General features: G+C 35.5%; 4 protein-coding genes and 1 non-coding gene across 8 annotated transcripts; all 5 read left to right on the top strand.

Annotated features, from left to right (window-relative positions):
* The first annotated feature begins 600 nt into the window (after positions 1-600).
* On the top strand, positions 601-4,123 carry LOC121250213 (MYB-like transcription factor EOBII). Its single transcript, XM_041149237.1, has 3 exons — positions 601-812; positions 968-1,097; positions 3,764-4,123. The coding sequence occupies exons 1-3, from the start codon at positions 674-676 to the stop codon at positions 4,104-4,106; spliced, it is 612 nt and encodes a 203-aa protein (XP_041005171.1). The 5' UTR covers positions 601-673; the 3' UTR covers positions 4,107-4,123.
* Positions 4,124-9,861: 5,738 nt separating this feature from the next.
* LOC121250212 (monodehydroascorbate reductase 4, peroxisomal) lies at positions 9,862-15,792 on the top strand. Its single transcript, XM_041149235.1, is given in 8 exon segments — positions 9,862-10,093; positions 10,096-10,133; positions 12,212-12,263; positions 13,106-13,186; positions 13,369-13,487; positions 14,016-14,235; positions 14,384-14,502; positions 14,876-15,792. Coding segments are annotated over 8 exon segments (1,434 nt in total). The 5' UTR covers positions 9,862-10,014; the 3' UTR covers positions 15,602-15,792.
* A 378-nt stretch (positions 15,793-16,170) lies between these two features.
* On the top strand, positions 16,171-16,242 carry TRNAP-UGG. The gene has a single exon. It is a non-coding gene; the product is annotated as a tRNA-Pro (tRNA).
* Positions 16,243-16,375: 133 nt separating this feature from the next.
* Positions 16,376-17,169, top strand: LOC121250433 (50S ribosomal protein L12, chloroplastic-like). Its single transcript, XM_041149565.1, has one exon. The coding sequence runs from the start codon at positions 16,439-16,441 to the stop codon at positions 17,006-17,008; it is 570 nt and encodes a 189-aa protein (XP_041005499.1). The 5' UTR covers positions 16,376-16,438; the 3' UTR covers positions 17,009-17,169.
* A 5,202-nt stretch (positions 17,170-22,371) lies between these two features.
* Positions 22,372-25,455, top strand: LOC121250621. Of its 4 annotated transcripts, XM_041149793.1 has the most exons (5): positions 22,401-22,549; positions 23,200-23,285; positions 23,468-23,614; positions 23,904-24,180; positions 25,256-25,455. In XM_041149793.1, the coding sequence occupies exon 4, from the start codon at positions 23,908-23,910 to the stop codon at positions 24,178-24,180; it is 273 nt and encodes a 90-aa protein (XP_041005727.1). In that variant the 5' UTR covers positions 22,401-22,549; positions 23,200-23,285; positions 23,468-23,614; positions 23,904-23,907; the 3' UTR covers positions 25,256-25,455. The 4 variants fall into 4 exon arrangements, with proteins under 4 accessions (XP_041005724.1, XP_041005725.1, XP_041005727.1 ...); XM_041149791.1 differs by lacking the exon at positions 23,200-23,285 and having other exon boundaries at positions 22,393-22,549; XM_041149792.1 differs by having other exon boundaries at positions 23,200-23,614.
* The last annotated feature ends 2,432 nt before the right edge of the window (positions 25,456-27,887 follow it).

The raw sequence follows: 27,887 nt of genomic DNA, 5'->3' as shown, positions 1-27,887 counted from the left end.
GGGAAGATTCTGATGTGATGACCCGAGCTAGCCAGTATATATATATATATATATATATATATATATATATATCTGATTACTGATAATATTTTACGTACACATGTTGCTCCAATAAATGATTTTGTTTTCTTCTTTAGGGGCTTTCTTTCATGAAGAATACAATATATAGCGAGTACTAGATCTACATGATCGGTCTTACCATGCACGTGATTTTGTAATGCTCATTATATCCATTTCATTTTTTCATATATATATTAATATATAATATGCACGCTTACCCGGAGTGCATTTTTTCCTAATTTATTTATATGGACACAGAGATTAAATATTATGAGCTAGGAAGTATAAATAATAGACTAATTAATTACCCTAGCTAGCTAGCTTGGAAATTAATAAGATGTAGCCATGCATGTGCCGGGTTTGATCACTCAGTACGGATATGTGTAACTCGAATTCATTATCATATTAGGTTAAAATTAAGCTCTCCTCTAAATAACTGATTAATGGCTGAATTACCGATAAAAAGCCTCTCGTACGCACGCCTTCTCTATAAAAACCTGGCAAGCTTCGTACCTAGGTGTATCATCTGATCAGTAGTTATCTAGCTTTCTACACAAATCTCTCTATCTCTATCTCTTTCTCTCTTCTCTTCTCTGATCTCTGATCCACAAAAATGGATAAGAAACCATGCAACTCATCCCAAGATGCTGAAGTGAGAAAAGGGCCATGGACCATGGAAGAAGACATGATTCTGATCAATTATATTGCAAATCACGGTGAAGGAGTATGGAACACCCTAGCCAAATCTGCCGGTAATTAAACCGCTAGCTAATTCACTATATACAAATATCTTGGGGAATTTGAAATTACTTTCGTTTTAGCAGCAGTATTAACCCAGCTAGCTTGTGATCAGTACTATGGAGTATGAGTTTGATTTTAGCAATTATCCTGCATGCTGATCATCTAGGTCTCAAACGTACCGGAAAGAGTTGCCGGCTCCGTTGGCTAAACTATCTTCGACCTGACGTTCGAAGAGGTAATATTACACCCGAAGAAGAGCTCTTGATTGTGGAACTGCACGCTAAGTGGGGAAACAGGTGCGTTCTGTTGCAAATTATAATCACAAGTACATATATATATATATATATGTATTTGGTCTGTTTTATATATATATATATATATGTATGTATGTATGCATGTTAAATTTTACAACAGCAAGCCTCCAACCCTAGCTAGCTAGCTTTCTTTATTATTTCTGAACTACAAAGGTCAAAGCTGGAGATCAACTTCGATCGATTTCTTCTACAGTACTTGTTTTGACTAATCATACGTACAACTCGGTGACTGTCCGTCAGATCAGAGAGATTTTTGCAGTGCCTTTGCAAGATCTTTTCCTGAATTTCCTATGTGCCAATTATCTGGTTTTCTTGATTTTTGGTATCTTAATAATTATGTACTATATTTTATTACCAAGCTAAGTAAGCTTACGATTTCATCCGTATGGAAGCTGGACGATCGAGAGGTTTTTTCTTAAAATAGTTTGTGCCTTTCCCTTCGATCTGCAATTTTCACTTTAGGTGTTATAATATCATGTATATGATGGAGTAATCGAGGCATATCATCTCAAGTATATATGCAGTAGACATGCATACAAATAAGAGATTCTCCTTAATTAGATCTATCAGTACCTTTTGGAGTCTTTTTTTCTTAATTAATTATCGGCCGGCCAATCTTTTTTTTTTTTTTTTAAACCCTATATCTACATCTAAGACGACATCTTTTTAAAGAAAAATTATGTTCTTAAAAGTAATATGTTTATATTATATAATTTGATTTGAAAGATAAATTTTAAAATTTAAATCTTATAAATCAAATCTTGCCATTTAGATGATAATATGGATGATTATGTACTCTACACACTGACTTAAAAATAGAATAATATAAATCAAGCATGAAGTTGACAATTAGTACTATATATATATATATATATCACTAGGGTAATTTAACTAATTATAGATTAATTAATTAGGGTGCATAGAGGATATATATATATATATATATATATATATATATATATATCTATATCTCCATCCCCACTCCATTCCAAAAGTTTACAAATTCTTGAAAAAAAATAAAAGACAAAACCAAATTTGTACACCCTAAAAAGCTAATAAATGATTAGTTAATTAGTTATCTAAAATTATATACTAAAAGGTAATCAAAGATCTAGAAATACTTACAATATTACAGGTGTGAATCAGTAATTATATTTATATATATATATATATATATATATATATATATAGGATGTTGATCAGAACCCTGGCCAAATAGATTGATCAGCAATATAATTTGTTTCCTCTTTAAGCCGAACCCATATCAATTGGTCACATGTTACCGACGGTCGCTTTCAGAAGAAAAATAAATTCTCTGAGGTAGACAGCCATCATGTATTCTTAATTTTCCATTCTTCATGACTACGTATAATGGCATGCATGGGCCCCAGTGATTCAAGGCGAAAGGATGTGATCTTCGACGCTCTCATAAGTCAGTGGATGGGTAAAGAGATCTAGAAGAGAACTTGCTGTTCTATAATTACCACATGCAGCCATGCTTCCCCAAAAAGTGCTAGAGATCTGGTTCAAAGAAAAAGATATATATACATATATATATATAGATATATTCCCTAGAACTGTTTTCCTTATTTTATGATATTTCACCAAAATCTTTTCATTAATTTGTTCAAATTTTCCTGACCCAACCATGCACATGCACACCCGATCGAAAATGACGAAAAAAATTCATTTTTTTCTAAACTGTTTTGGAGAAAATGAAGATCGCTATATACGTACCTTAAAGAATTAATATTCTAGCTTTGATACACGTCCTGCATCCTTAATGTCTGTATATACTGGACAGATCAGGTGGTGCATAATCTAGATCATAGGCATGAACAGTTTCATAACTAAATACTAAAACTTCAAAAGAAAAACTGGGAGAACAAATAAAAGGGAAGAAGAAGAAGAAGAAGAACAAGAGAAAGAAGTTGAACATAGTTTCTCCATCGTGCACGAGCCATTCAGAAATTACTTGGTTCATGAGTGGTGAGCCCTAGCTGCAAAGCAAGGGCCGGGACAGCTCCATCCGATAGAGCTGGAAATTAATTCTAGTTTTCCTTATATAAAGTCTAACAAATGCACGGAGGAATTAGGTTTTGAACCGTACATATATATATGGATCGGAACATATGGTTTGGAATAAGTCTCTTTAATAAATCAGTAGGTTGCATTGCTATCTATAACATTTGTTTCTAGAATCAACAAGAGGATCATTTTTGTTTGCTCGATTATATATATTCGTACATGTTAATTATGGAATTATAATTTCTATAAGTCCCGCATGCATTATCACCAAAATCAAGTGATCTTGATCTGATGAATCTTGGATCACATTAATTAAATAGCTATATATAATATTATAGCCAGCAACTTTCTCATGATCATTGAGTACCATACTTTCGGCAGCTTTCTAGCTATTACATGCATGCATGATGATTTTGCTAATTCAAGATTTTAAGATGTTTTTGTCGAATCATATATATATGCTAGCTAGCTGCGCATGTTTTTCTGTACTGAAATCCTGACAGATTAATCTCATGATTAGATAATTAATTAAGATCATCATCAAATGGCTGTATAACTATTATATATGTCCCTTATAAGTTATAGCTGTCTTTTGCGAGTTACTTGCTAAATTAAAGCAGGTGGTCAAAAATTGCTAAGCATCTTCCTGGAAGAACTGACAATGAAATAAAGAACTACTGGAGGACCAGAATCCAAAAGCATATCAAGCAAGCAGAGAATTTATATGGGCAGAGTAGTTCTTCTGTAGTCATGAATGACCAAACTGGAAGCTCAATTAGCCAAGTGTCTGCAGTAGGCAGCATGGACGTTGACCCGCTGGAAACCTACTCTCCGCCATCACTCCAAACAAATATGGATCAGCCTATTCCAGCACCTCATTTACCCGCTCCTGAATCCATTAATGACAACTATTATTGGAGCATGGAGGACATCTGGTCCATGCAACTATTTGGTGGGGATTAAACAGTACAAGTAGTATAACAAATTTAGTATATATTGTGACCCAAATTTTTATTTAAACTTCGATGATCAATCGGTATTTTACGTACGTACGGATATGCAAATATATATATATATATATATTATGGTTTGTAATATATATATAGGATCCTATATACACTTCTCGATCCTCTCTTATGACATGAGTATCTTGCTCTGATCTTAATTTCTTTATCAACATAGATGAAGGATCACAGTCGATCGACCAATGACAATGACTTGATCTTTTTGTGTTTACTTTTTGAGGTAACAGAGACAAAGAGTACTTGATTCCCATATCTTAGTAGACATCGATGTGATGTCCCTTTCGCAAATCTTCTCTCCATGAGGTACCCTAGAAAGTCATATATATATATATATATATATATATATATATATATATATATACCTAACCATAATATTATGTGTGTAATTACGTATATACCACCTTGTATTAGTCTATGATCGATAGGTTGATTATCAAAGACCCTTTGTATTTACATAACTAATCTATATTTTTCTGGCCTAGCTAGATATATAGTAGTACTATAAGATCACCGCGTGTAATTTCTTACTGATGAGTTTAAATTATATATATTGATCAGCTATATATGTATGTACATATATAATTGCTTATAAAGTTCATGATCAGACACAAAGATCGATGACATGCCTAAACACTTCACAAACTATATATCTAGCTTATTTGGGTTTGAATAGGAACTAGATATATTATATATGACATGACTTTCACTGTTTAATTAATATTTGGCAATTAACATTAAAGTACTCCAAAATCTTGATGAACTACATATAAACTGGTGGAGTAATGGCTAGTGGAGTACGCGGTGTAATATCGATTGTAATATCGATCGATCTTATTGCTTCAGACAGCGTATCAAGACAAAAGTGATTTTTCATGCAAGTAGTACTAGGATATATGATCATGATCAGCAGTACTGAGCTTGCCACGTACGTAGACATGAACACATGCAAAAAAATATATATATATATATCGATATATAGTAGTACTTAATATAAACTGAAGCCATAGGGAATTTGACACGTAAGAAAGCTAGAAAACTATGCTTGTACGTACGTCATATTATATATTCCGTCTATGCTTTCCATGAATATCCATTTTTGAGCATAGCCATTAGCCATCCATATATGATGAATATATATGCAAAATATATGAAGGCCTAACACTAACCTAATTCTAGCTAGCGAAAGCAGCGATCGAGCAAGCAGTGCTAGTGCTACTGATAACGCTAGCCTAGCTAGGAAAATATAGGAAATCTTGGTTACTAAATTTGACCATAACGCTAGCCTAGCTAAGGCGCCCCTTCAACATGCATGCAGCTGCATGCATTTAATATTAGAGTACTAGCTAGCTTGCTAGCTTTGACCTCGTGTATACGTACCGACAGCCTCAAGTACTTTCGTTCCAAAATTAATTACCTTACTCTCGAAGTTAGAAACAAATATTTCAGAGTTTGCGATCGTGCTAGCTAGGATCCTCGATCAAGCTGATCCACTTCCTCGGATTCTGTGGTACCGCTAATTTTGTATGGGAAAAAGTACACGATGATGGACAAAGTCTCAAGGCTTTCATTAATGTCATATGTTTTCAACCACATGTTTCGCGAAAAAAAAAAAGAAAAAAAGTCATTTCAATAGATATAACGGCCATGTGCAAGATAAGGAAAACACATGACGGGTCGGCCAATATTGAGTACTCATGGAAGCGTGCATGAAAATCGGTGCCAATATTCAGATAATTTTCTCCTATGATCGATCAGAGATACTTAGGCTGCATGCAATCTATAGTTGGTTGAAAAATGTAATTAATTAATTAATTTCTACCTATAATATTTAATTTTAAGAGAAAAAGGTGTCTATATATATATATATATATAGGATATTACGGATTGAAGTTACCAATTATTGCGATATGTCCACTTCGATGTTGATATATAAAACGTTGCTTATGGGTATCGAAGAGTAGTGTTAATTTTAGCTTCTAGTCATGATCATGACTAGCTAGCTAGCCAGCTAGCTCTCTCTCCATCTCATGAGTTCTGTGTCAACATATATCGACTTTGAGCAGCAATATTTGTGATTGATGACCGTCCACTTTTTTGGATGCTGAGTAATTACCTAAATCATATACACGCAAAGGTACTGAGATCAAAGTGATCAAGGAAACTTTGAGACTACGATATCTACCTAATCTATTTGGTCCAAACGTAAATTTCCTGCCGAAATATTATATCCCTTTCTATATTAATTAGTTCTCTTGTGCTTATTTGGTATATATGTATGATAAAATATATTATTAATAGAAAAAAAATTGCTCTGTATATTGCTAAAGCTTAAGTAAATTTTCAAATAAAGCTGATGAATGCCCCTCCCTGTCTTTTTCCTTCCCCCACTCTTTTACGCTGCCAATATTATTAAAGGGGATATTTGGGTCCTCTTGTTGCCAAGCCCACGGTTGGTAGGCAAGCCCAGCTCACCACTTTGACCTACTAGGCTCGCGGCCCAAGGACCCATAGGAGCATGGTATCAACAAGGAAGCAACACTATTCGTAAGGAGATAACGCCATAAGATAAATGCAGTTATCCTGAGATGGATAACCCCTATAAATCAGAATTGTTATCTCCTCCTCTTTTGTTAAGGGATAATTAGAGATAAATGCAGAGAACTGATGGTTATTGATTCCCTTGACACGTTCCTGTGTTTCTATAAATGGTACATGAATGTAACAAATGTTTTATTGATCTTCTTGACATATTATATATTGAGACCACTTCTCTAACTTAGGTATTGGAACTTATCTTGGGCACCAAGTGCCGTCGGGTTGTTCTTTGTAGGTCGTTCGAGTGGCTGGTAGTGTGAAACACGTCCTTTACAACTACGCTTACAATTTTCTACAAAAAGAAAAGACGCTCTCTCTTTCTCTCTCTCTCATACACACACATATAAGATTTTGATCTCTTCTTTTTGGGTTACTAGCAATAGATCCAACAAAAAGACTTATAGTTTCAGCAAAAGAATTTCTCCTTTTGTTGCTTACTAGAGGTTGATTAAAACTAATTTTAATAGTACTGTTCAAATATTACTGAATATAATTAAGGTTAAGTTTATCAGAAATAACCTTAGCAGGAGGAACTTTATGTTCCAAAGTCCATTCATCAGGAAGAGTAATATCTTTCCAATGAATCATTTTTGGAACTTGAAAATATTAGCATCAGGAGTAGAATTTTGAATTAACAAAGTTTCATTTCATGAAGTTTTTAAAATAACTTTAGGATTTAAATTAGTTTTTAATGTCCGATAATAAATACGATAACTTATGGCAAGAGGTTCACTACCTTCTTCCATATCATACCCAAATGTCAAAATATTTAAAGTCAAAACTTAAAAAATGTTAGGATCATTCAAAATAAGAGTTAAATCAGGAAAACAATCAAAGTGAACAGAATCACTAAACAGAGAAGATTGAATCATACCAAGTATGCTGATTTCAAATTTATTGAACCTAGCATCGCGCGAACAAATAAGTACCGAAACATTGACGCCTTTTCTCGTGAGAGGTTTAACAGCAACTTGAACATAACCAATATGTAGAAATTTGTAACTTTTTACCATAAAATCTTGAATCGATTTTCTGTTAAATAGACAATATTTTTCATAGGTTTTAGAAATAACATATGTTTGTTCAACAGTTTTAATTAACATCGAACTCGGTCTTAAAAGCAGACTGAACCCAACTGATTTTGTAAATAGATTTAACATCAATCTTTGGGATTCTCTATTTATTAAAATCAACATTATCCATTATCAGTTATACATGTGTGTGTCTATCTATATATAAATATGATGCCTCCTCCCTCGGTCAGCATTGTCCACCATGATGATAGGCAAACCAGTAGTATTACTCTCCGAAATTATTTTTATAACCTCTTAATCAAACAACGGAGATCGTTAATTACTTAAAAAAAATTGTAGTGAAAATACTAATTGTTTGATAGAAACATTTTACGCGGAAACTAATAAATTAAAGAATGTAATATTTAAATATATATATATATATATATATATATACATACATACATACGGCCAGTTGCAGTTGGCCTAGCAATTAATTAATTGTCCTGCATGTACTTATAAGTTCTACATGCATATGAAAAACCATTATTAATGTTCCGTTTGCTAGTTTCATAAATATCTTTGATTTTCCCAACTCTTTTGTACGTACGTACGTGAAGGATTATAAGATAGAACCTTCATCAACCCATGTATTTACGAAAATTAAATTATCACTAGATCAGAGGCTTAATTAAACCATGCATAATTTAAGTAGTCATTGATTGAAATGAACTTGTGTACTTTGAACATTAATATAATATTGGTCATGCATATATATTCACGTACAAAACCATTATAATTAAAATCATTAATGTTAATTAAAAATATTAAAACTCTCCATGCCTAAACCCTGTAGTACGTACGTAGTAGTACTGCTACTATTAATTTGAGATACCTTGAATGCAAATTAAGTAGCTAGATCTTCGATCCGATCATGCATGCACGCGTTGACATGCACGAATAGATGGCATCTAATTAGCCTTTTATTTGATCATTGGTCTTCCAAATGACTTTTGTAACACACGCAATTCGTGTGTGGCAGGCACTTCTAATTGGCAGACCTGGCCGGCCCAGGAACAAAGAAAGAAGAAGACAACGCAGGAGAAGAAGACCAGGAAGAGGAGGAGGGGATTAATTGGCTCTGGACCCAGATCGATCATTGGGACTCAATAACCACGAAGGGGATGAAATAATTATACCAATTAAATTATATTATAATTAAATTAGTGATCTGCTTAAAATAAAAACAAGAAACTAAAAATAGATGATTATTGATTGATAAATATTTTTTATGTCGGAACATTTTTAAGGCAGAGCTCTTCAGACCTACTCCGGAACTAATTAAATAGTTAGCTTTTTATTAGGATTGTGATATTAAATGATTGTTTGCACCTATGAACTGCTTAATCTTAAACTTTAAAGGGAGTCATAAGTTAAAATAAAATAAATACTTCCTTAAATTATTATTATTATTTCTTATTTTTTAATTACTTATTAATTTTAGTGGAAAAATGCACAATGGGAAAATAAGATGAATACGTAATATATGACATTTTAAAAAACCAAAATAAAAAATAAATAGAAAAAGATAAGGAAAAGGAGGAGTGGTTTGTAGCAAAGGTGGAAACCGTAAGCCTCATCCACATTTTCAGTTGCACGAGGAGAAGGTAAAGCTTTGATGATCACATCATCTATCACAGTTTCCAACGATATCCGCCCTCTCACTATCCACCGCTCACATACCATATTTCTCTTAAACGTGGCAGCGTATGACTGGCTGCATCCTCATCTTCATTTACTTCCACACAATAGGATTTTAGGATGATAAATGATATTTGTAATTGAGTATAAATATTTTAAAAAAATAATAATAAATATGAAATTTATATGAAAAAATTAATTTCTTTTTAACTGTTAATTTTATTTTTTTTTAAAAAAGAGTACACTGCATAACAGGGTATTTAAATTGAGGAAAAAAAGAAAAACGGATTTTAGGAGTCATAAGGGTATTACGGTAACTACGGGATTGTCACCATCAACAACACCAATCACCACGTTTCATCGGGTGGGGCCGTGGAATATCGGATTTAAAATTAATGACGTTCATTTTTCTCTCCGTAAGTATTATTTTAATATTTTATGTGTATGTGTTCAAACTTCAAAGCAAGCGCTTGCCCATAAGAAATTGTTGGAAATCTCAATCCCACCCGAACGCATAAGAAACTGGGAGTGTGAGAGATGGGAAGGGCGTTTGTCTACGTGATTCTTGGAGGAGGGGTGGCAGCTGGGTATGCAGCTCTTGAATTCACAAGGAGGGGGTCTCTCATGGTGAACTCTGCATAATCTCCGAAGAATCAGTAACCTCTCTCTCTCTCTCTCTCTCTCTCTCTCATATTTTTCCTCTTTGAAAGTTCACTTCTTTAATGGGTATGATATACAGTTGGGTAATCATTCTATTTTTTGTAATTTAATTAGTAAAATTCTTTAACGTATTCTTATCTAGGTCCAGAATCTGGTTTATAATTTGCATCTTTCAAACTTGGATTGCGTGTGATATGAATGCGGCTGATTGATAAATCTAGCTTATGAATTTAAGAAAGGGCGTTGGTTCTCACTTCTCTTCGTCTAAAGATTGTTTAGTATTCTGAACAGTGTTTCAAGTCCTACACATGCTTGAACACGCACAGGCCTTTATATTTGTAGTTAAGTATAGATTCTTGCTTTCTTTGTTTCTTCGACCAAGAGTGCTAATATTTCGATTAAATCTCAAGTTTCTTGATGAGAACGGTGTAGTATAATTAACCCAATAACGATCAGTTCCTTCTAATTTTATACGCTACACTATCATCTCATTTTCGACCTGGGTATATTAACCTTTGAATTTCTTTTTCGAAAAAGCAAGAGCTGATCTAATAGATGATAAGCAATGCCATAGTGGGATAAGAGGAATAGGGGTGCAACATATAGCATAATTCATGTATGATAACTGTTAGGTAATGACTCCACAGGCATGAACTGGAGACCTCATTCATGACCTGTATTCATGGGCGCAGGGGTGGAATCACACGTGTTGAGCCCCTCCCTCCCCCCCCCCCCCCAAAAAAAAATATATATATATATAATTTTTTTTTTTTAGTTTTTATGTGAGAAGTTATATATATTTTTTATAAGTAAGAATAATTTATCAATCCACATAATTAGGTATGGCCATGTACACATGAAGTATACAAGAGATGAACCTAATTACAAGCTAGGCGCTGTGAAAAGCAGCATAAAAGTCATGAAAACTAATCCCATTCAATACAATCGCCGAAGCCCAAATTAACAATGTATGAAAGAAAAAGTCCTTGAACCCTCCCATCGAATGCTCCTTATTATCAAAACAGCGACCATTCATTTCGTTCCAAGTACACCACATTAAGCATGGAGGCACCATCTTCCAAACAGCAGCGATTTGAAGATTGCCCTGAATTCCTCTCCAACATGACAGTAAGTTGACCACCCTCCTAGGCATGACCCAGGCAATACCAAGCCTACTAAAGATTTCATCCCATAAAGCCTTAACCACCTCACAGTGAAGAAGAAGATGATCTGCTGTTTCTCCATTTCTTTCACATAAACCACCAATCCATTATAAAAGACCACTTTCTCAGCTTATCAATAGTCAAAATTTTCCCGTGAGAATCCAGCCAGCCAAAGAAAGCAACCTTAAGCGGAACATTACTCCTCCAAATGGTCTTCCAAATATGGCTTGTTCAGACTTTCTGATTCCGTTACACATTCTGATTCCTCCCCTACATGGGGGTAGAAGTGCCATTTGACCCAAAGGCCATTGAACACATGCTCAAGTGCGTGCACACATATATATTATGTAGCTGACAGCTGTCATGAGATGGGCCAGCAAGGATAATAAAATATATGACTCTCTCATTGGTAAACATGCTCTTAAATTACCACTCTCTGTTTCCCTGTTGGAAGGCCATTGAGTTCTAGATAATGGGCAACTCAGCCTAACTGAAGGTACAGAGTTTTGCAGACGCAAAGATTAGTTAAAAGTTCTTGTAGCAAGACCGTTTATGTTGTGTATTTTAACATCACCGAAAAATTTAGCAGTTCATTTGATCCTACATTGCACCATCATATATTACTTTGCAGTGATGCGGGTTTAATGTGATTGGATCGAGAGATTGTTGAGAACGATATTTATGCCCTACAAACTGGGGCGGAAGTGTATTTTGGGATTGCTAGAGACTGAGCATGATTTGGAACCTTAGAAGCCTTGCATACTCTTTAAAATGATTCTTAAATCATACAAAGATTGGATTTATCATATCTTGCATTTCTTTTGATTTGTTCTAAGATATGAGTTAAGTTTGTTAAGAAGAGCGTGCCTATTTATATGAAAGAACTTAATTTTATGCCACATTTATTTCAGGTTGCACCTTATGAGAGACCTGCATTAAGCAAAGGTTTTTTACTTCCTGAAGGTATGCATTCTCATCATAAATACTTGTGAAGTGACTCTTATTAAGCATTTTGAGTGGGTGTTGTGTCAGGGTTTAGAGATTCATGATCTTCGTCCCTTTGAATTTCTGTATCCATTTTGCTCATGAAACTGAAAGATTATTTCAAGCAAAGAAAAATATTTTGCGTAATCCACATGTGAAATGTTATTAATTACGTAAGGGAATCATTCAAGAATCTATGAAAACCCTAAGGCATCCTCGATCTCTGAACTGTTTGTTACTGCGTATGCCACACATAAGTTCTTGAAAAGGTCTTCAATTGTGTGTTAATTATCCTTGTATAATCTTTAAAAGGGTTTATAGATGAAATGGAAAGCAAAGATCTTTATTCCTTATTTTTTAATTTTGGGTTGTATTTCGGTTTCTTATTAAGAAATCACAGAACTTCGTAGCTAAAGTTCTGTTCATGAAGGTTTTCCCCAAAAAAAAAAATATATATATTCTTATAAAAAAAAAGGAAGGTTTTTTGGAAAAATGAAAAGACAATGGCATGCTGTAGTGCTTATTCAATTATATCATGGAATCTAAATCACCAAAAATAGAGTGGGATTAACCTAGCGAATAAGCTGATCATTTACCTGGAAGCTCTTACTTCATTGGTATCTAGACACTGCTATGACAACCTCAAGGGTGATGATCCTGGAGTTTTAGGCTAGCACTTTTGGGTGAAGTGGGATTAAATTTCATCCTGATGTTCTTAATTGATAGGCAAATGCTGATTAGTTTTTCATTTTGTTCTTTCTTTCATCTTTCTTGCTCAGGTTATATCTGAATTGGTTACTGAAATAAGTGCTAACATGCAGATCGTGCAAGCCTTCCATCATTTCATACATGTGTTGGTGCTAATGAGGAAAGGCTAACCCCAAAGTGGTATAAGGAACATGGTAATCACATTCTCTCGCTATTATATTTTTAATTAAATAGGCTAATAAGAAATTTACTCAGCAGAATACCTTTCTGTTGATACATGTTCTTGATATGTGTTGTCTGTTGATTGGAGCCATGTAAATATTGGTGCATGTTTCTCTCAATGTGGGTATTTATTTTGGGATCTCGGTCTCTGTAGGGATTGAATTGGTTCTTGGAACTCGAGTCAAGTCAGCTGATGTAAGGCGGAAGACATTATTGACAGCAGCTGGGGAGACTATTAGTTACAAGATTCTCATTGTTGCTACAGGTGCTCGGGTATTGGAACTAATCCTTCATTGGCTAATACATATTTTGCTTTTAGTAGTAAGCTCATCTTATTAATAATGGCCAGATGCATGCTATGTATAAAAAGAGGAAGCATTCTGCCTTTCGAGTGACAGATTTACTAAGCATGTTTTTTCCCCATTTTATTTGGTGACTGTTGCATTAGCAAAGCCACTTCCTTGGAAATGTAAGAATTGGAATTAGAAGATAGGGTAAAGGCCAAGACCTTAACAAACACGAACTTGAGTTGTTTGTTTGATTTGTTATGTTATGTTTTTGCTCTGTATTACCTATAAAGAATGTTTTTAGTTCTCTGGTGTGCTTTTGACTTGATTTTTGATTTTGGTCCTTATTATATAAATAAGAAAAAAAAAATAATGTTGAAAGAACACTTATGAACTTACCAAAATACGTCATGTTGTGTAAATGTGTTTGGCATATCAAAATCGTCTGAGTTTTCTCAATATAAAAATAGGAGTGGCTCTTTGGCTTTAATTGATTTACCTGGGTCAAATGTAGGCTTTGAAGCTTGAAGAATTTGGAGTGAGTGGATCAGATGCTGAAAATGTGTGCTATTTGCGAGATTTGGCCGATGCAAATAGGCTTGTTGATGTCATGCAATCCTGTCCTGGTGGTAATGCGGTTGTCATTGGTGGTGGCTACATTGGAATGGAGTGTGCCGCATCTTTGGTGATCAATAAAATAAATGTGACCATGGTTTTTCCGGAAGAACATTGCAGTAAGTACTGTACTGATATTTTTTTCTAGTTTAGATCTACATTGTACTCGCACACACGCAGAGCAGCCCATTAAATGCATGAACAGTATATAGGCAGATATACCTGGATCCAATCGATTATACTGTTCCTTTTTATTGGGTGATGCAGTGGCTCGTTTATTTACTCCCAAGATTGCAAGTTATTATGAAGATTATTATCAGTCCAAAGGAGTAAAGTTCATTAAAGGGACTGTTTTGTCATCATTCAATATTGACTCCAGTGGGAAGGTATAGCTTACATTAATTTGAGAGGATTTTTTTTGGATTCTTTAGTTGTATGGAAAGGTGGACCAGAACTCCCTATGAATGGAATGTGAGAAGATTGATGGATTTGATGAGATTATCTCTTTTTTATGAGTTTCTTTTTTTCTTTAATGAGCATGAGGTTTTTATCTCAAATCTTGGAAAATTGTCTAAATTTATCAGATAATAGTCTATGGCCATTTCTTAAAAAAATAATGTTGATGATAAACTAATAATACTAATTTTCCTTTTAAGACATTGTTATTCTTGCAAATTTATATTCCCCCCCCCCCCCCCCCCCCCCCCCTTCCCCCGCCACAGTTAGATCTCTAAAGTTGCCTATCAACCTCTTTTTCAGGTAACTGCTGTTAATCTTAGAGATGGAAGTCAGCTGCCTGCTGACATGGTGGTTGTGGGAATAGGTATCCGTCCAAACACGAGCTTGTTTGAAGGCCAACTAACTTTGGAGAAGGGTGGGATCAAAGTGAATGGAAAGTTACAGTCAAGCAACAGCTATGTCTATGCAGTTGGTGATGTTGCAGCATTTCCAGTTAAACTATTTGGTGAAACTCGCAGGCTTGAGCACGTGGACTCAGCTCGAAAGTCTGCAAGACATGCTGTTGATGCTATAATGGAACCAGAAAAAACTGGCGAATTTGACTACTTACCTTTCTTTTACTCCAGAGTCTTCACAATGTCTTGGCAGTTTTATGGGGATGCTGCAGGGGAAGTAGTCCACTATGGGGATTTCTCAGGAGGTAGGTTTGGGGCTTACTGGGTAAGCAAGGGTCACCTAATCGGATCATTCCTTGAAGGTGGAACCAAAGAAGAGTACGAAGCTATAGCCAAGGCCACTAGACTCAAGCCAGCAATTGAAGACCTGGGTGAGTTGGAAAGACAGGGTTTGAGCTTTGCATTGACAGTTAGTCAGAAACCGCCGCCATCATTGCCTGTCGTTGTTAGTGGTTCTAGTCTTATTGTGGAAAGACCGCTATATGCTTTTCATGCAACTGCTGGTGTTCTTGTGGCTTCTTCAATAGCTGCATTTGCGTACTGGTATGGGAGGAGGCGCAGAAGGTGGTAAGACACCGTTTTGGTGGTGGGCCAGTGGCGGCAGCTGAAGACTATTGTTCTTGCTGATTTAAATGTGTAACCATTATGTGGCATTGATAGGGATAGGAGATTTTGAATACTTTGATCATAGGATCATTCTTGTTCCATGTAAGAATAGATTCAAGATATTATATCTTATTACAAAAATTTGTAACTTCTCTCGTCTTTGCCTTCTCTATGAGTTTTGGGAATTTAGTGTGTCCAAAGAATCATCTATTGAACCAACCATTTCCACCTGTTATTATTATTTTATTTTATTTTATTTTATTTTTATCTTTTCCCGAGCACACCACTCACTGGATGAGTCAAGAGAACATTAAGATCCCTGGATAATTTAATCAACTTAATTTATCAAAGAAGCACGGATTAATATGAAAAATATTGTTTTTTTCTTTCTGGATTATGTCATGTCTAATAACACTAGCCGGTACGTTTTATCTTAAATGGTTGAGAATGACATAGATAGAACGAGCGATAATATCGTTTTGCAATACTTTTTTTTTGTATTAATATATTTATTATCAGTATGAGTTCATGTGAGGGCATTTGGTCTAGTGGTATGATTCTCGCTTTGGGTGCGAGAGGTCCCGAGTTCGATTCTCGGAATGCCCCTCTTCTTTTTCCTTTTTTCCATAAGGACAAGCTCTCCCGTACCTGGTATTTTACGTTTTTAAAAGGGCAGTATTGCCAAAGAAAAAGAAGAAAACAAGTTCTAGCCTTATATATCTATTCTCCAGGCCCGTATCTCCCCCTATCCTATCCTCCTTTTTCCTCTCTACTCTTTCGCTCTCTCTTTCTGGGACAGGAAATGGCGAGCACTCTCTCCACATTCACGCTCCGGTGCCCCTCTTATTCTACCACCTCGCCATCTCCTTATCCTACACACAACCCCAAGCCCAACCTCCTCCACTTCCCCTCTACCTCTACTTCTAGCCTCACCCACCGTTGCACCCATGTCCGTCCTGTCTCCGCCGTGTCCGCCCCCGAGAAGATCGAGAAGCTCGGCGCCGACATTTCCAGCCTTACCCTTGAAGAGGCCAGAACCCTAGTCGACTACCTCCAGGACAAGCTCGGCGTCTCCGCCGCTTCCTTCGCCCCAGTCGCCGGCGTCGCAGCCGCACCAGGAATTGCCGCCGGAGACGCCCCAGCGGCCGTAGAGGAGAAGACCGAGTTCGACGTGGTGATCGAGGAAGTACCCAGCAACGCGAGGATTGCGGTGATCAAGGCTGTGAGGGCTCTGACTAGCCTGGCGTTGAAGGAGGCTAAGGAGCTCATCGAGGGTTTGCCCAAGAAGTTCAAGGAGGGAGTGTCCAAGGACGAGGCAGATGAGGCCAAGAAGCAGCTTGAGGAGGCTGGGGCTAAGATCGCCATTGTTTAAATTTTACTTTTGTTTTTCGACTGGTAATTCGAGGTTAGTTGGTAGACATGTTGTTCATTGGGCAGTATAGTGAAATGTGATTGATTTTGTTCTCAACTGAATGGGTATTTAACACTGTAATGAAACTGGGTTCCGCTTCTTGAATGGCAGTGTTTTCCCAACTCACTACGTCTTGTTGACCTTTCTATGTTTGTTGGATTGCACCAGAGAAAGAAGCTGAGAAACTTGTGACATAAAACCGTATTTCACGATTATGTCTGTCTTTGCTGCAATTCTTTCAACTGGATAAGATCCGAAAAAAATAATATGCATGAAACATGGGTAAGATTCACGATTTGCTGTGTATTGTAACTTGCAGCTGGAATTAAATTTCGGGTATTGTGTGGTTTTTGAGGGCCTTTATTGTTTTAGGAAAAATGTAACTGCGATCAATCCTTTTGAATGCTTGATGATTAACGAGTTAACTGGCGATGATGAGTATATAGCAATATAAGCAAATTGTTCATCGTCTTAAGTCGTGAAAAGAGGATAAGTCAGTCCTTGATTTTGTGCTCTACTTAACCCCCCTCCCTAACCTAGTAAAAATTGTACTTTCGATTCTTTTGGGATCAGATTGATTGTATTGATCAAGGATTTGATGTTGGGGAGCCAACAGCCATGTAAATTCCAATGTAGTGGAGAGTTTAAGGTGGTTTTATCTCGTTAGCAGCACATGTCGGACACACATGCATATACTTGGAATGGCACAACCACAGAGTTCTGAACGGATTTGCAGCAGCTCACCCACCTAATTGGATTCGGCCTATGTATATGTGTGCGTAGAGAGTAGATATTAAGCTTTTGAACAACATCCATGGAGTAGGCTCAAATGTTGGGTTTCCTTTCCCCCAGCAAAATAAAGATAGGGAGATGTCAAACCGAGTTACCTCGGAAACCAACGGATCCACTATTTAGGTATGCTTCGCATTACAGAGGAAGAAAATCAATGTTCAAGCCGAGTAGTTATTATGAGTTGGGCTTATAAGAGTTGGTAACAAAAGCTTGTAAGAGTAATCAATTTCTTTAAAAATGCAAATGTTTTCTTTTTTTAATTATTCTTAAATCTCGAATGGCAAAAGCATTCACCCAACACCGTGAATCCAAAACCTAATCCTGGAAATTTTGACAAGGGTCTCTTCCCTTTTACTCTTGCCGAACCTCCCCACAAAAAAACTCAAGCAACATTTTCCTCTCCCCCTTCCCCAATGCTTTTAAATTCTCATGTTTGTTTTTATTTTTATTAATATGTTCTTCTTCAACTTTGGCCTAATCTACTTCCTTTGGACAGCCCTATTCTATACTCGCACGAGTCAATCCATGCCACTTCCACGGCCTGTTTTGTTTTCGTAGATGAGATGAGTTAAAATTAAAATTTAAAATTGAATAAAATATTGTTAGAATATATATTTTTAGAGTAATACTACATACAATTCTCGAATGGAGACTGCATTGCAAGTATAGTCAATTTTATCTTTAAATTTTTTTAAAATTACAATAATATTCTTATCAAAATATTATTTTTTTCTATTTAATGAAAGATTTGTTCATGTAGCAAATAAAATTTCTCATATTTTTAATATTATTTTGATTTTAAAATTTAAAAAAGTTGAATTATTTATTTTATTTTATATAAAAATCAAAAAAATTTATAATAATTATACGAGATAATAAATATTGTGAAAATAAACGCGGCGAATCTCTGATTTCATAAGAAGTGTCACAAAAATATCTGACGTGTGAAGCTCAAGCGCTGTTGTGCCACCGCAACTCATCCTGTGACAAGCGTTCACTCCAATCTCTACCTCCCTCACTCCAGTGATGAGGCCCAATATTGTTGTCGCTGACGACTCAAACCGTCCAAAACAAATTAAACAATAATAAAATGTAGCACTTCTCAATACAATTTGCCACTCAGATTATACAATATTTGCCATTGAAGGTAGCTGAACGGATGGAAAATAATTTATTGGTCCCATACGTCTTACATCCAGTAATTAGGAGAGTTGGGATAGTCAATTGAAATGAAATTAGTTGAGATAAAAGTTAAAAGTTATATAAAATATTGTTAGAATATTATTTTTTAATATTATTATTGTTTTGAGATTTAAAAAAATTGAATTGTTTATTACATTTTGTGTTAAAATTTAGAAAATTATAATGATTATATAAGATAAATTGAGAAAAGTTGGGAGCCTTTTCAAGCCTCAGTTTGGATTGAGAAATACTTTTAACCCGTCTCATATTATCTAATCTCATCATTATAACTTTTACAAATTTTTATGTAAAATATAATAAAAAATTTAACATTTTTTAAATTTCAAATCATTAATAATATTAAAAAATAACTTTTTAATAATATTTTATTTTATTTTAATCTTTTATCTCAATTTATCTCATCTCAACTCATTTGGCCAAACCTAATCTTAATGTAATGCTCTTGGTTGGTAAAGAAGTCCATTCTTTTCATTTTCTTAGAGACGGAACCAATGTTTTCATTTTCGTTCTGGCCAATGGTGGCTGAGATTTGTTGTGAAACAGTAACCAATACTTTTTTGTATTGGATAAAATTTCAGTTGTTCCTAGAGGTGTAATTTTAAACAAAGCGGATCGATTGGCCCAATTTTGAACCAGTCTAGTCTGGGACTGGTTCTTGTGTTATGCAAGCTAGTTGGAACTGGTCCGGTTCCGATTCTACGATTTTTCAGACCAGATCAATTGGGAAACAAATATATAAAAAATAATATTTTATATATATTATACAAAATTAATATTACACAAAATATTTGTTATATATAAGTTTTATATATAATATATAATTATATGTGAAACTTTTATATATAATTATATATCATATATGAAATAATTTCATATTATAATTTATAAATTATAACATAAAATGTTAATCTTCATGTAATTTGTTTGATTATATGTTATTATTATAATTATATATAATATAATGTTATTATAATTTATAAAATAAAAGTTTATTCTTAAAAATGAAAATTTAATTGATCATAATATAATTTATATATTAGTTATACTTATACTAATATAGTTATACTAAATCACTATAAGTTTATAACTAATACTAATAGTCTAATATAGACTATAGTTACACTTATACTAAATCACTATAAGTTTATAACCAATACTAATATATAACTATATTAATAATATAGTATTAATTATATTATTTATAGTCTAATATAGACTATAGTTATATTTATACTAATATAGTTATACTAAATCACTGTAACTAATACTAATATCATTATAATATACTAGAGCTATAACATAATATATTTATAATAGACTGATAGTATTAAGTTCATTACAAGTCTACTATATATAATATGGATGTCACTATTAATATTGGTATAGTCTATAATTATTAAGTATAAAGCAATTACAAATAGTAATGTAATTAACTAAATGTAATCATATACAAAATGTGAAAACTAAAAAGCCTAATATATTGACAATTAACATATATTCATAATATTAATACATTGACATACTCTAACTCTAAGTTAGTAACAAATTAACAATTAACGTGATAAATATAAATATAATTAATTATTTTTTTAATCACTTAATTAAATAATACACATTGAATAGTTTACTTAATTTTAATTTTAGTAATTTAAATAATTTTTTTTAGTGTCAAAAAGATAAAAGAATAACACTATACCTCATCTGCCAAACACAAAACGGCACCGTTTAAGTTGAAGGGGGGTTTGGAAAATTTTGAAACTGAGTTGCGTAACTCAGTTTTTTTTTTTTTATCAAAATAAACCGTCAGTTGAAACGTGCCGTTTGGGTCCAATTTCAATCCAAACGGCGCCGTTTCAACGTTAGTTTTCAGCCCCCAAAATCCAGTTTTCAGTTTTTACTTTCGCTCTCCTCCCCCCCCCCCCCCCAACCCCCTCCTCCCCCGAAAGGCGAAAACCTTAGCCCTCCCTCCGTCGAATCCCCCCCCCCTCCCTTTCCAGCCCCTCCGACGCCTACGTGACACCGTCGAAGTTCTCTTCATCCCCTCCGCCGCGTCTTTTCGCTTCACTTTCGCTCCCCCTCCCCCCGAAAGGAGAAAACCTTTGCCCTCCCTCTGTCCCACCCCTCCCCCCTTCCAGCCCCTCCGACGCCTCCGTGACTCCGTCGAAGTTCTCTCCATCCCCTCCGTCGCGTATTTTCGCTGATTTTCCGATTGGTACTCTCTCTCTCTCCCTCTCTCTCTCTCTGGTTTTTAGTCTTTTGATGGTGTTGATTCTGGTTTTGAATCGCTGTTGTTTGTTGGTCCTTTTGTGGTCTCTGATGTATTTTGGAATTGGGATGTGGGTATGCTCCTGCCTCCTGTAGATTTAATTGATTTTCTTATTTTATTGATCAGAAATTTTGTGTGTATCCCGCACAAAGTATGTACTAGCATTGATTTTATTGATCTGTAATACTCCTGCAAATGAATGTGTGTACTGCCATCTTTTGTTGATCTCATAAGGAACCTATCATGTGTCCAAATTCATCATCAGGCAGTACAAAGTATTGGGGTAAAATACCCATATAAATCTATCGGCACATAGTACAATTATAAAATTGCATAAAGGGGAAATGAATAGCCTGACAAGTGAAGAGTACTAGAGAGTTAGACAAACCCAAATGTATTTTCACTGCAACCAAACAAAAGTATTCCATGTCTTGCATGCATGGTGTCACTTGTTTTCTGTGCATGCAAAAAATATAGATGTGAGCCTTGAAAACATCTTAGACGATTGAGGAACAAAAAATCCATATGAGACCTAATTTATTGTCTGTTAGACTGTTATTGTGAAGCTCTTACTCTCTAATACATATAATCTCTGTTATTGCAAAGCTGTTAGATTTTTAGGACATGTAAGAAGATCAATTGTCTATTGCAGACTTGGGGCATTATTTTCCACTTATAGAATTTGTTGGTCATCTAAGCCATTATATGACATCTTACTTGACTTATAGAATCTGTTAGGGCATGCACTGACATCTTCCATTTTGTTCCATTTTTTATAAAGCAGATTTTTTATAGCAGTTTTTATTTTTTATTTATTTTTTATATATATTTTTATAAAGCAGATTTTTGTAAACAGTAACTGATTTTTAATAAAACAGTAAATCAGTAACCGGTGCATACCGGTTCGGTTCTAAATTTTGTCCAAAACCAGACTGGACCAGACCAGACCAGTTACACCCCTAGCTGTTCCGGTTTGTTTCGTCCATTCTGGTATTCAGGCATGGCATTTTCGTAAATTTTTTGAACAAAGAGGGACACATTCGTAATTCGCCCGTTTCCTTCTTCCCATTCCTGCTAAATCAGAAATCCCTAGTTCTAAAACCCTCTTCGCATTTTGCTCTATCTCCACTCTCTTCACTCTGACGATCGATGCTGACGCCACCTCCACGCCGTCGCAGATCGTGTTCCTCCGCCGCAGGTAGACATCCACCTCCACACTCACCGCCCACTCCACGCCGCAGGTATAAGCACACTCCACCCTTGTGTTGCTTGTCTGCTCGTATTGCTCGATCAGAGCTGTGACAGAGCAAAGCTTCAAAGCTTTTGCAGCTTAGTTATCTGCGACAGAGCAAATCTTCAAAGCTTTTGCAGCTTATTTATCTACGACAGAGTTGGTCTGTTTCCTGCTTTAAAAATGTTTTTAACATGGAAGAGTTTTCAAATCAGAAAATGAAGGAAAGGAAATAATAGGACAGCAAGCTTTAACCATGTTGAAAACATTGTTAAAGCAGAGAAATAATAGGACATTGTTGAGATTTGACAACGCGAAGATGATCTTTTAACATTAAGGAATGATGAGATTTTTATTTTTATTTTTAAAAAACTAGGTTGGCATTTTTCTTTATCTGTTTGAACGTTGGCTTGCATTTTGTTCTGTATGGCTTGCAATTTTGCTATGTTTGGCTTTCATTTTGTTTTATTCAACTTGCTCTATCCGGAACTGAATTTGATAATTTGATCTTCATATCTTGATTGCTGGCTAATTGAAAGTTGGAAACAGAAATTTGAATTACCATTGACCATCGAGATTTTAGATGTACGAAAGTTCCAGTACCTCAACTTGACCCAACTTTTTCTTTGACTTTATGTTTTGGAATTCCTAATTCTGCAGTCAAAAGTCGAGATTTTGATGAATTGGGTTGAAATAGGCACTAAGGAGCTGCCGTTCCATTCCTAACAATAGCTTCTGCAAGATCTGTATGGCTTGCTTCACATAATGATTCTATTGTTTTTCGTGTGACCAGCCTTTCATTTTGTACAAATGCCTTTAATTTGTTCACCATATTGTATGATTGATGAAGTACCATTAACTCTTCAAGAAATTAGCAATTCCAAAAATAAAATTATCCATCGGATTTTGGTGTATTGAGTATTAACAGATGAAAACACTGGAAGATTTTTAACCAATCATTTCAGTAGATTGGTGCCTTGAACTCGTTAGTTGGCAACTTGGGAATACACTGGTATTCCAGTGGCAGGTGCATTCCACAAGTTTATTTAGACTTGTGAAGTGTTTTATCTTGAAGGTACTTATCTATTTATTCATTACTTTAAATAGATTTGAGATATTGACTTTCAGTTCCATAACCTAACTGGTTGGCTATTAAATTTTGTCTGAATTACAAGCTTAGTCATAGTGGTGCACAAAACTGTTTGAGTAACTTTCCTTCAGATTAAAGGATTCACATACTTTATTGGAATATTATTCAATTACTATAACATTTAAGTCTTTTTTAAATTAGACTACTTAAACCCTATCAATTCGTTTGAACACAAGTGCATATTACACTCATTCTCTTTGATTATGCGGCGCAGAGAGATGTCAAATGGTCTTATATGGGCAACAGCTGAGGATATGGCGAGGAATAGAGGACAAGTTCTTTCTCTTTATCGCCAGATATTGCGGAGCCTCAACTCCCCAAGTTTGCCAATCAATTTAGCAGCAAGACTGGCTAAGAAGGCACAGGTTCGTGCTATTTTCATGTTGGGTTCTGAGGAGAGATCCCTGCACAACATTGATGACCTTATTGACACTGCTGAGTACTCTCTTTCCCTTCTACGAAAAGGTGAAATTCCCAAATACATACAATGAGTAAGTTATCTCCCTCTGGACATTTTGTGCTCGGGAATCTATCTTTGTTATGCACACAGAACAAACTCACGTTGGTGAACCAATTCGAGCGGGTGACTGAAAGCTTTGGTCCAATGTTTGTGATGCATGAATCTGTTGTTTTTCTTATGCACCCACCTACAATCATAATTAGCTAAATAATCCTCAAGACCTTTACTTTAAATTTATAATTATTAGTGTGTATTCATTATATATCTTTAGAAATACAATAATTTTGTACTTCTCTTTGGAGTCTATCTGCATGTGGGGAACATTGTTTATATAATTTGTAATATGTTGACCGTTTGTTTGGGATGATTAATTACCATGGGGAAAGTTAATCACTATTACTTATAGGTTGTTTGTGGGGGACAATGAATACAGAGAAGGAACCAATGCGTTGCACAGTAAGATCCTTGCCCTTTTAGTAATGCTAACATATGTGCATATCAATGCACAACGAAGCGTGTGAGTGACAACATCATGCAGAACTTTTAATATAAGAGTGGGAATGCGATTGGAAAAAATATTTAGGAATTATCTTCTCCATTCCAGGTTTTCATATTTTTTACCTGGAGGCAACTAGAATTAGTTTGAGAAGTGAGTAGGAATACATATATACGATATCAGGCCAGCCAAACAACTTGTGATGATGAAATCTCCAAAATAGTCACTTTCCAATTTTTCCATGCTTGTTACTTTAGGAAGATTTGATCGATCATGAATAACATCTTGCAGTCATTAGGATGCTAGTGACACTCTGAATTCATACCAAACATTCTGCATGCAATCCTCCCCATTTTTCCACATCATTTGGAATAGGAAAATTCTATATACCATACTACCATCCTACTAAATATGATGCGACACATTTATCATCATTAAATGATCATTTATTGCATACTTCTTTATCATCTAATGGTGATAAATGTGCCACATATTACTTAGTATGATCAAAATAGGATGAGAGTGTGATGTATAACATTACTCGATGGTCAAGATAATTGAGATCTCCTTTTCTTTCCAATCCTCAAGTTCTTTTTAATCTTTCCTACAGATAATCTTTCTTTGAGACTTGTTGCTGAGTGCTCCCTGAGGAGCAGGGGCTTCTGGTTTGTTTCGTTGGAGTCAGATCATACCTCGAGGCGTGATGGTAGAGCAAAACTTGCTTCGTAAAGTGTGAAGACAATATAAGGGAGCTGGTACTAGAAACTAGTAAGGCAAGCGAAGACATAGATGCAAGTAAAGAACAAATTTTCTTCATGCATGCGATGTGCTGCGTACAATATTTATCTATTAAAGGGAAAAAAAAAACAGAGATATTGTTAGTAATAAGTAAGGTCATTGGACGAATTGGATGGAATCGGGCTACATGTCTTCATGCTGTGATTAGAATTCAGGCCTAAGCTTGGGTTGAACTGTCGTAGCAATTTCTTTCGCAACTAGTCAAAGTACAGAGGTCCATTTTCTACTGAACCTTTAGGGCCTGTGGCTCTTCCACATTCTTTTCCTGCAATTGGAGGAAGGCAACAAAGGTTTATCGAGGTAAAAAAAAAAACTTCAAATGGGTTTCTCAATACATACTCTGCACCAATAAAAATTCTCTCTTTTTTATTACGAGGCTAAAGCAGCGTGGCATGGTAGCCCCAAGTTTGGGTCGGTAGGTAAATACATAAACGCGATTTTTTGCAAAAAGATTCAATTAATCTTTGGATCAGCCATTGTTTAGTAGCAGCCGGAGCACACTTTACGTGTCGGCAGAAAATTGTTTTTCCCTCTCCTCTTATTTCTGTAGACAACTCTTTCAAATTCTTTTTTCATTCTCTTGCCTTAACAAAACTTGAGGAGAGAGGGGCCGATGAGAGCTTGAGGAGAGAGAGTGGTCGAGGAGAGCTTGAGAGAGAGAAAACTTGAGAAGAGAGAGAGAGAGAGGCCGAGGAGACATGAGGGGGGAGAGAGAGAGAGAGGTTGAAGGTGATTGTGATGTTGATGAGTCTGACATAAAGTTAAAAAATACAAAATGTGGGGTGTGTGATAAAATAGTGATTGATCTATAGTAGGACTCAAGAAGATTTTAACTACTACATAAAATGTGATTATCAAAGTACACCACACCTCTTGATAACCTACTAGTCCCCGGAGAGAAACCCCTTAAAGAGAGTATTGGCAGACCGTAGGGGGCCCTAGTGAATGTGATTATAGGTTCTTCAAAAGTAAATGATTGTGTTGTTAGTGACATTCAAGATGGGGTACGACCGATGATAAGGCAGGATGAAGCAGGTAGTAAGGGATTGACTGAGTAGAATAGATGCGACGGAAATGAGATATTGAATGGAAAGAACGAGAGCACTACAGATTGGTGAATTGTTGGATGGTGGTGCCATTGGATGACTTCCATTTGGTTGAAGTAGTTAATACTCGGGTGGCTAAGAGTGAGGGATCGTTTGAGAATATGTTTTATCTCAACTCATTTTCTTTTCAAACATTATTCAAAGATAAATACTTTTTAATTTTTAATTTTTTAATTTAATCATTACAACATTTTCAAACTTTCAAACAAAACACAAAATAATTCAACTTTTACAAAGTTCAAAATAAAAATTATATTAAAAAATTATATTTTAATAATAATCACTCATGGTGATCGGGGTGGCCCATAGATCTTTCAGATGCTTCGAATTATGCAGCCAAGTTAAATGTGGAAGACCGGCTGCTTGTGGCATACTTTGGGGATGTCACCTTTGCTTGGTGCCAACCCTCTCAGTTGAAGCCCTTTTGAGAAGAATTTCGAACAGATGTCGAGGTAGAGTAACTCGACGAGCTTTGTTTATGCCCTGCAGAGGGTTACGAAAATTGCTAGGCTTTTAGAGGTAGAGATGACTTGTTTTTGTGTGACAAAAGAGAATCGATACGGACTTGATAGACCATTGGTAGCGATTACTGGAATCCAGAATGGAGTTCTTGTACCTGAATGCAGAATTGGGTAACCATTATCAAGTTTCGAAAATGATGGTAGTGAGAGCAAGGAAGAAGTAGGAAGAGCCCCTCTTTTGGAAGGAAGAAAAGTGAAGGCGTCACCATTGAAGTTGATTGTGGTCGAAGTAAAGAACTAACTGACGATAAACTTGTGTCAACAAAAAGGGTTGGTAAAGTTCGGAGAGGTAATGGCAAGGCCAAAGGACAAATTGAAAAGCTCGCTTTATCAAGGGAAAGGAAGAACAACAAATACTTGTCCGGGTTGTCTCCTCCCTTCTCTAGTCTAAGTTGGGAACACAAAAGAAAGCAATAGAAACAGTGTCCCTTGAAAGTTCCCAGTGAAGCTCGTTTAGGGGAGCGGCTGATCGGGAATGCAAGCCAACTTGCTAGGTCCCCTCCAATTCGGAAGTGCGATGATAAGACATTTTGTAAGAAACTCCCCCAACAACTTGATCTGGGGCGGGAGCCATCTGATATCTCCAGTCCTTAAGGCCAAAACAAGAGCGGATCCCAATCATTGATCCCTTGAAAGTTTAGTCTATCTTGATGGATCGCGTACAAAAAGTATCAACTTGGTAGCAAGAGAGAGAATCTAGACGGTCATTGAGTAAAGACCGAAATAATACTAACCACAAAAAGACTGGACATGGATCAAGACAGAGGATATGGAACATGATAAAAGAAGCAGATTCACATGAAGCTAAGACGAAGAG

This window comes from Juglans microcarpa x Juglans regia, chromosome 2D, assembly GCF_004785595.1.
Source record: "Juglans microcarpa x Juglans regia isolate MS1-56 chromosome 2D, Jm3101_v1.0, whole genome shotgun sequence".
NCBI classification, from domain to species: domain Eukaryota; kingdom Viridiplantae; phylum Streptophyta; class Magnoliopsida; order Fagales; family Juglandaceae; genus Juglans; species Juglans microcarpa x Juglans regia.
The sequence above is the reverse complement of the archived record's forward strand: the minus strand, read 5'-3'. Positions and strand labels throughout refer to the sequence as shown.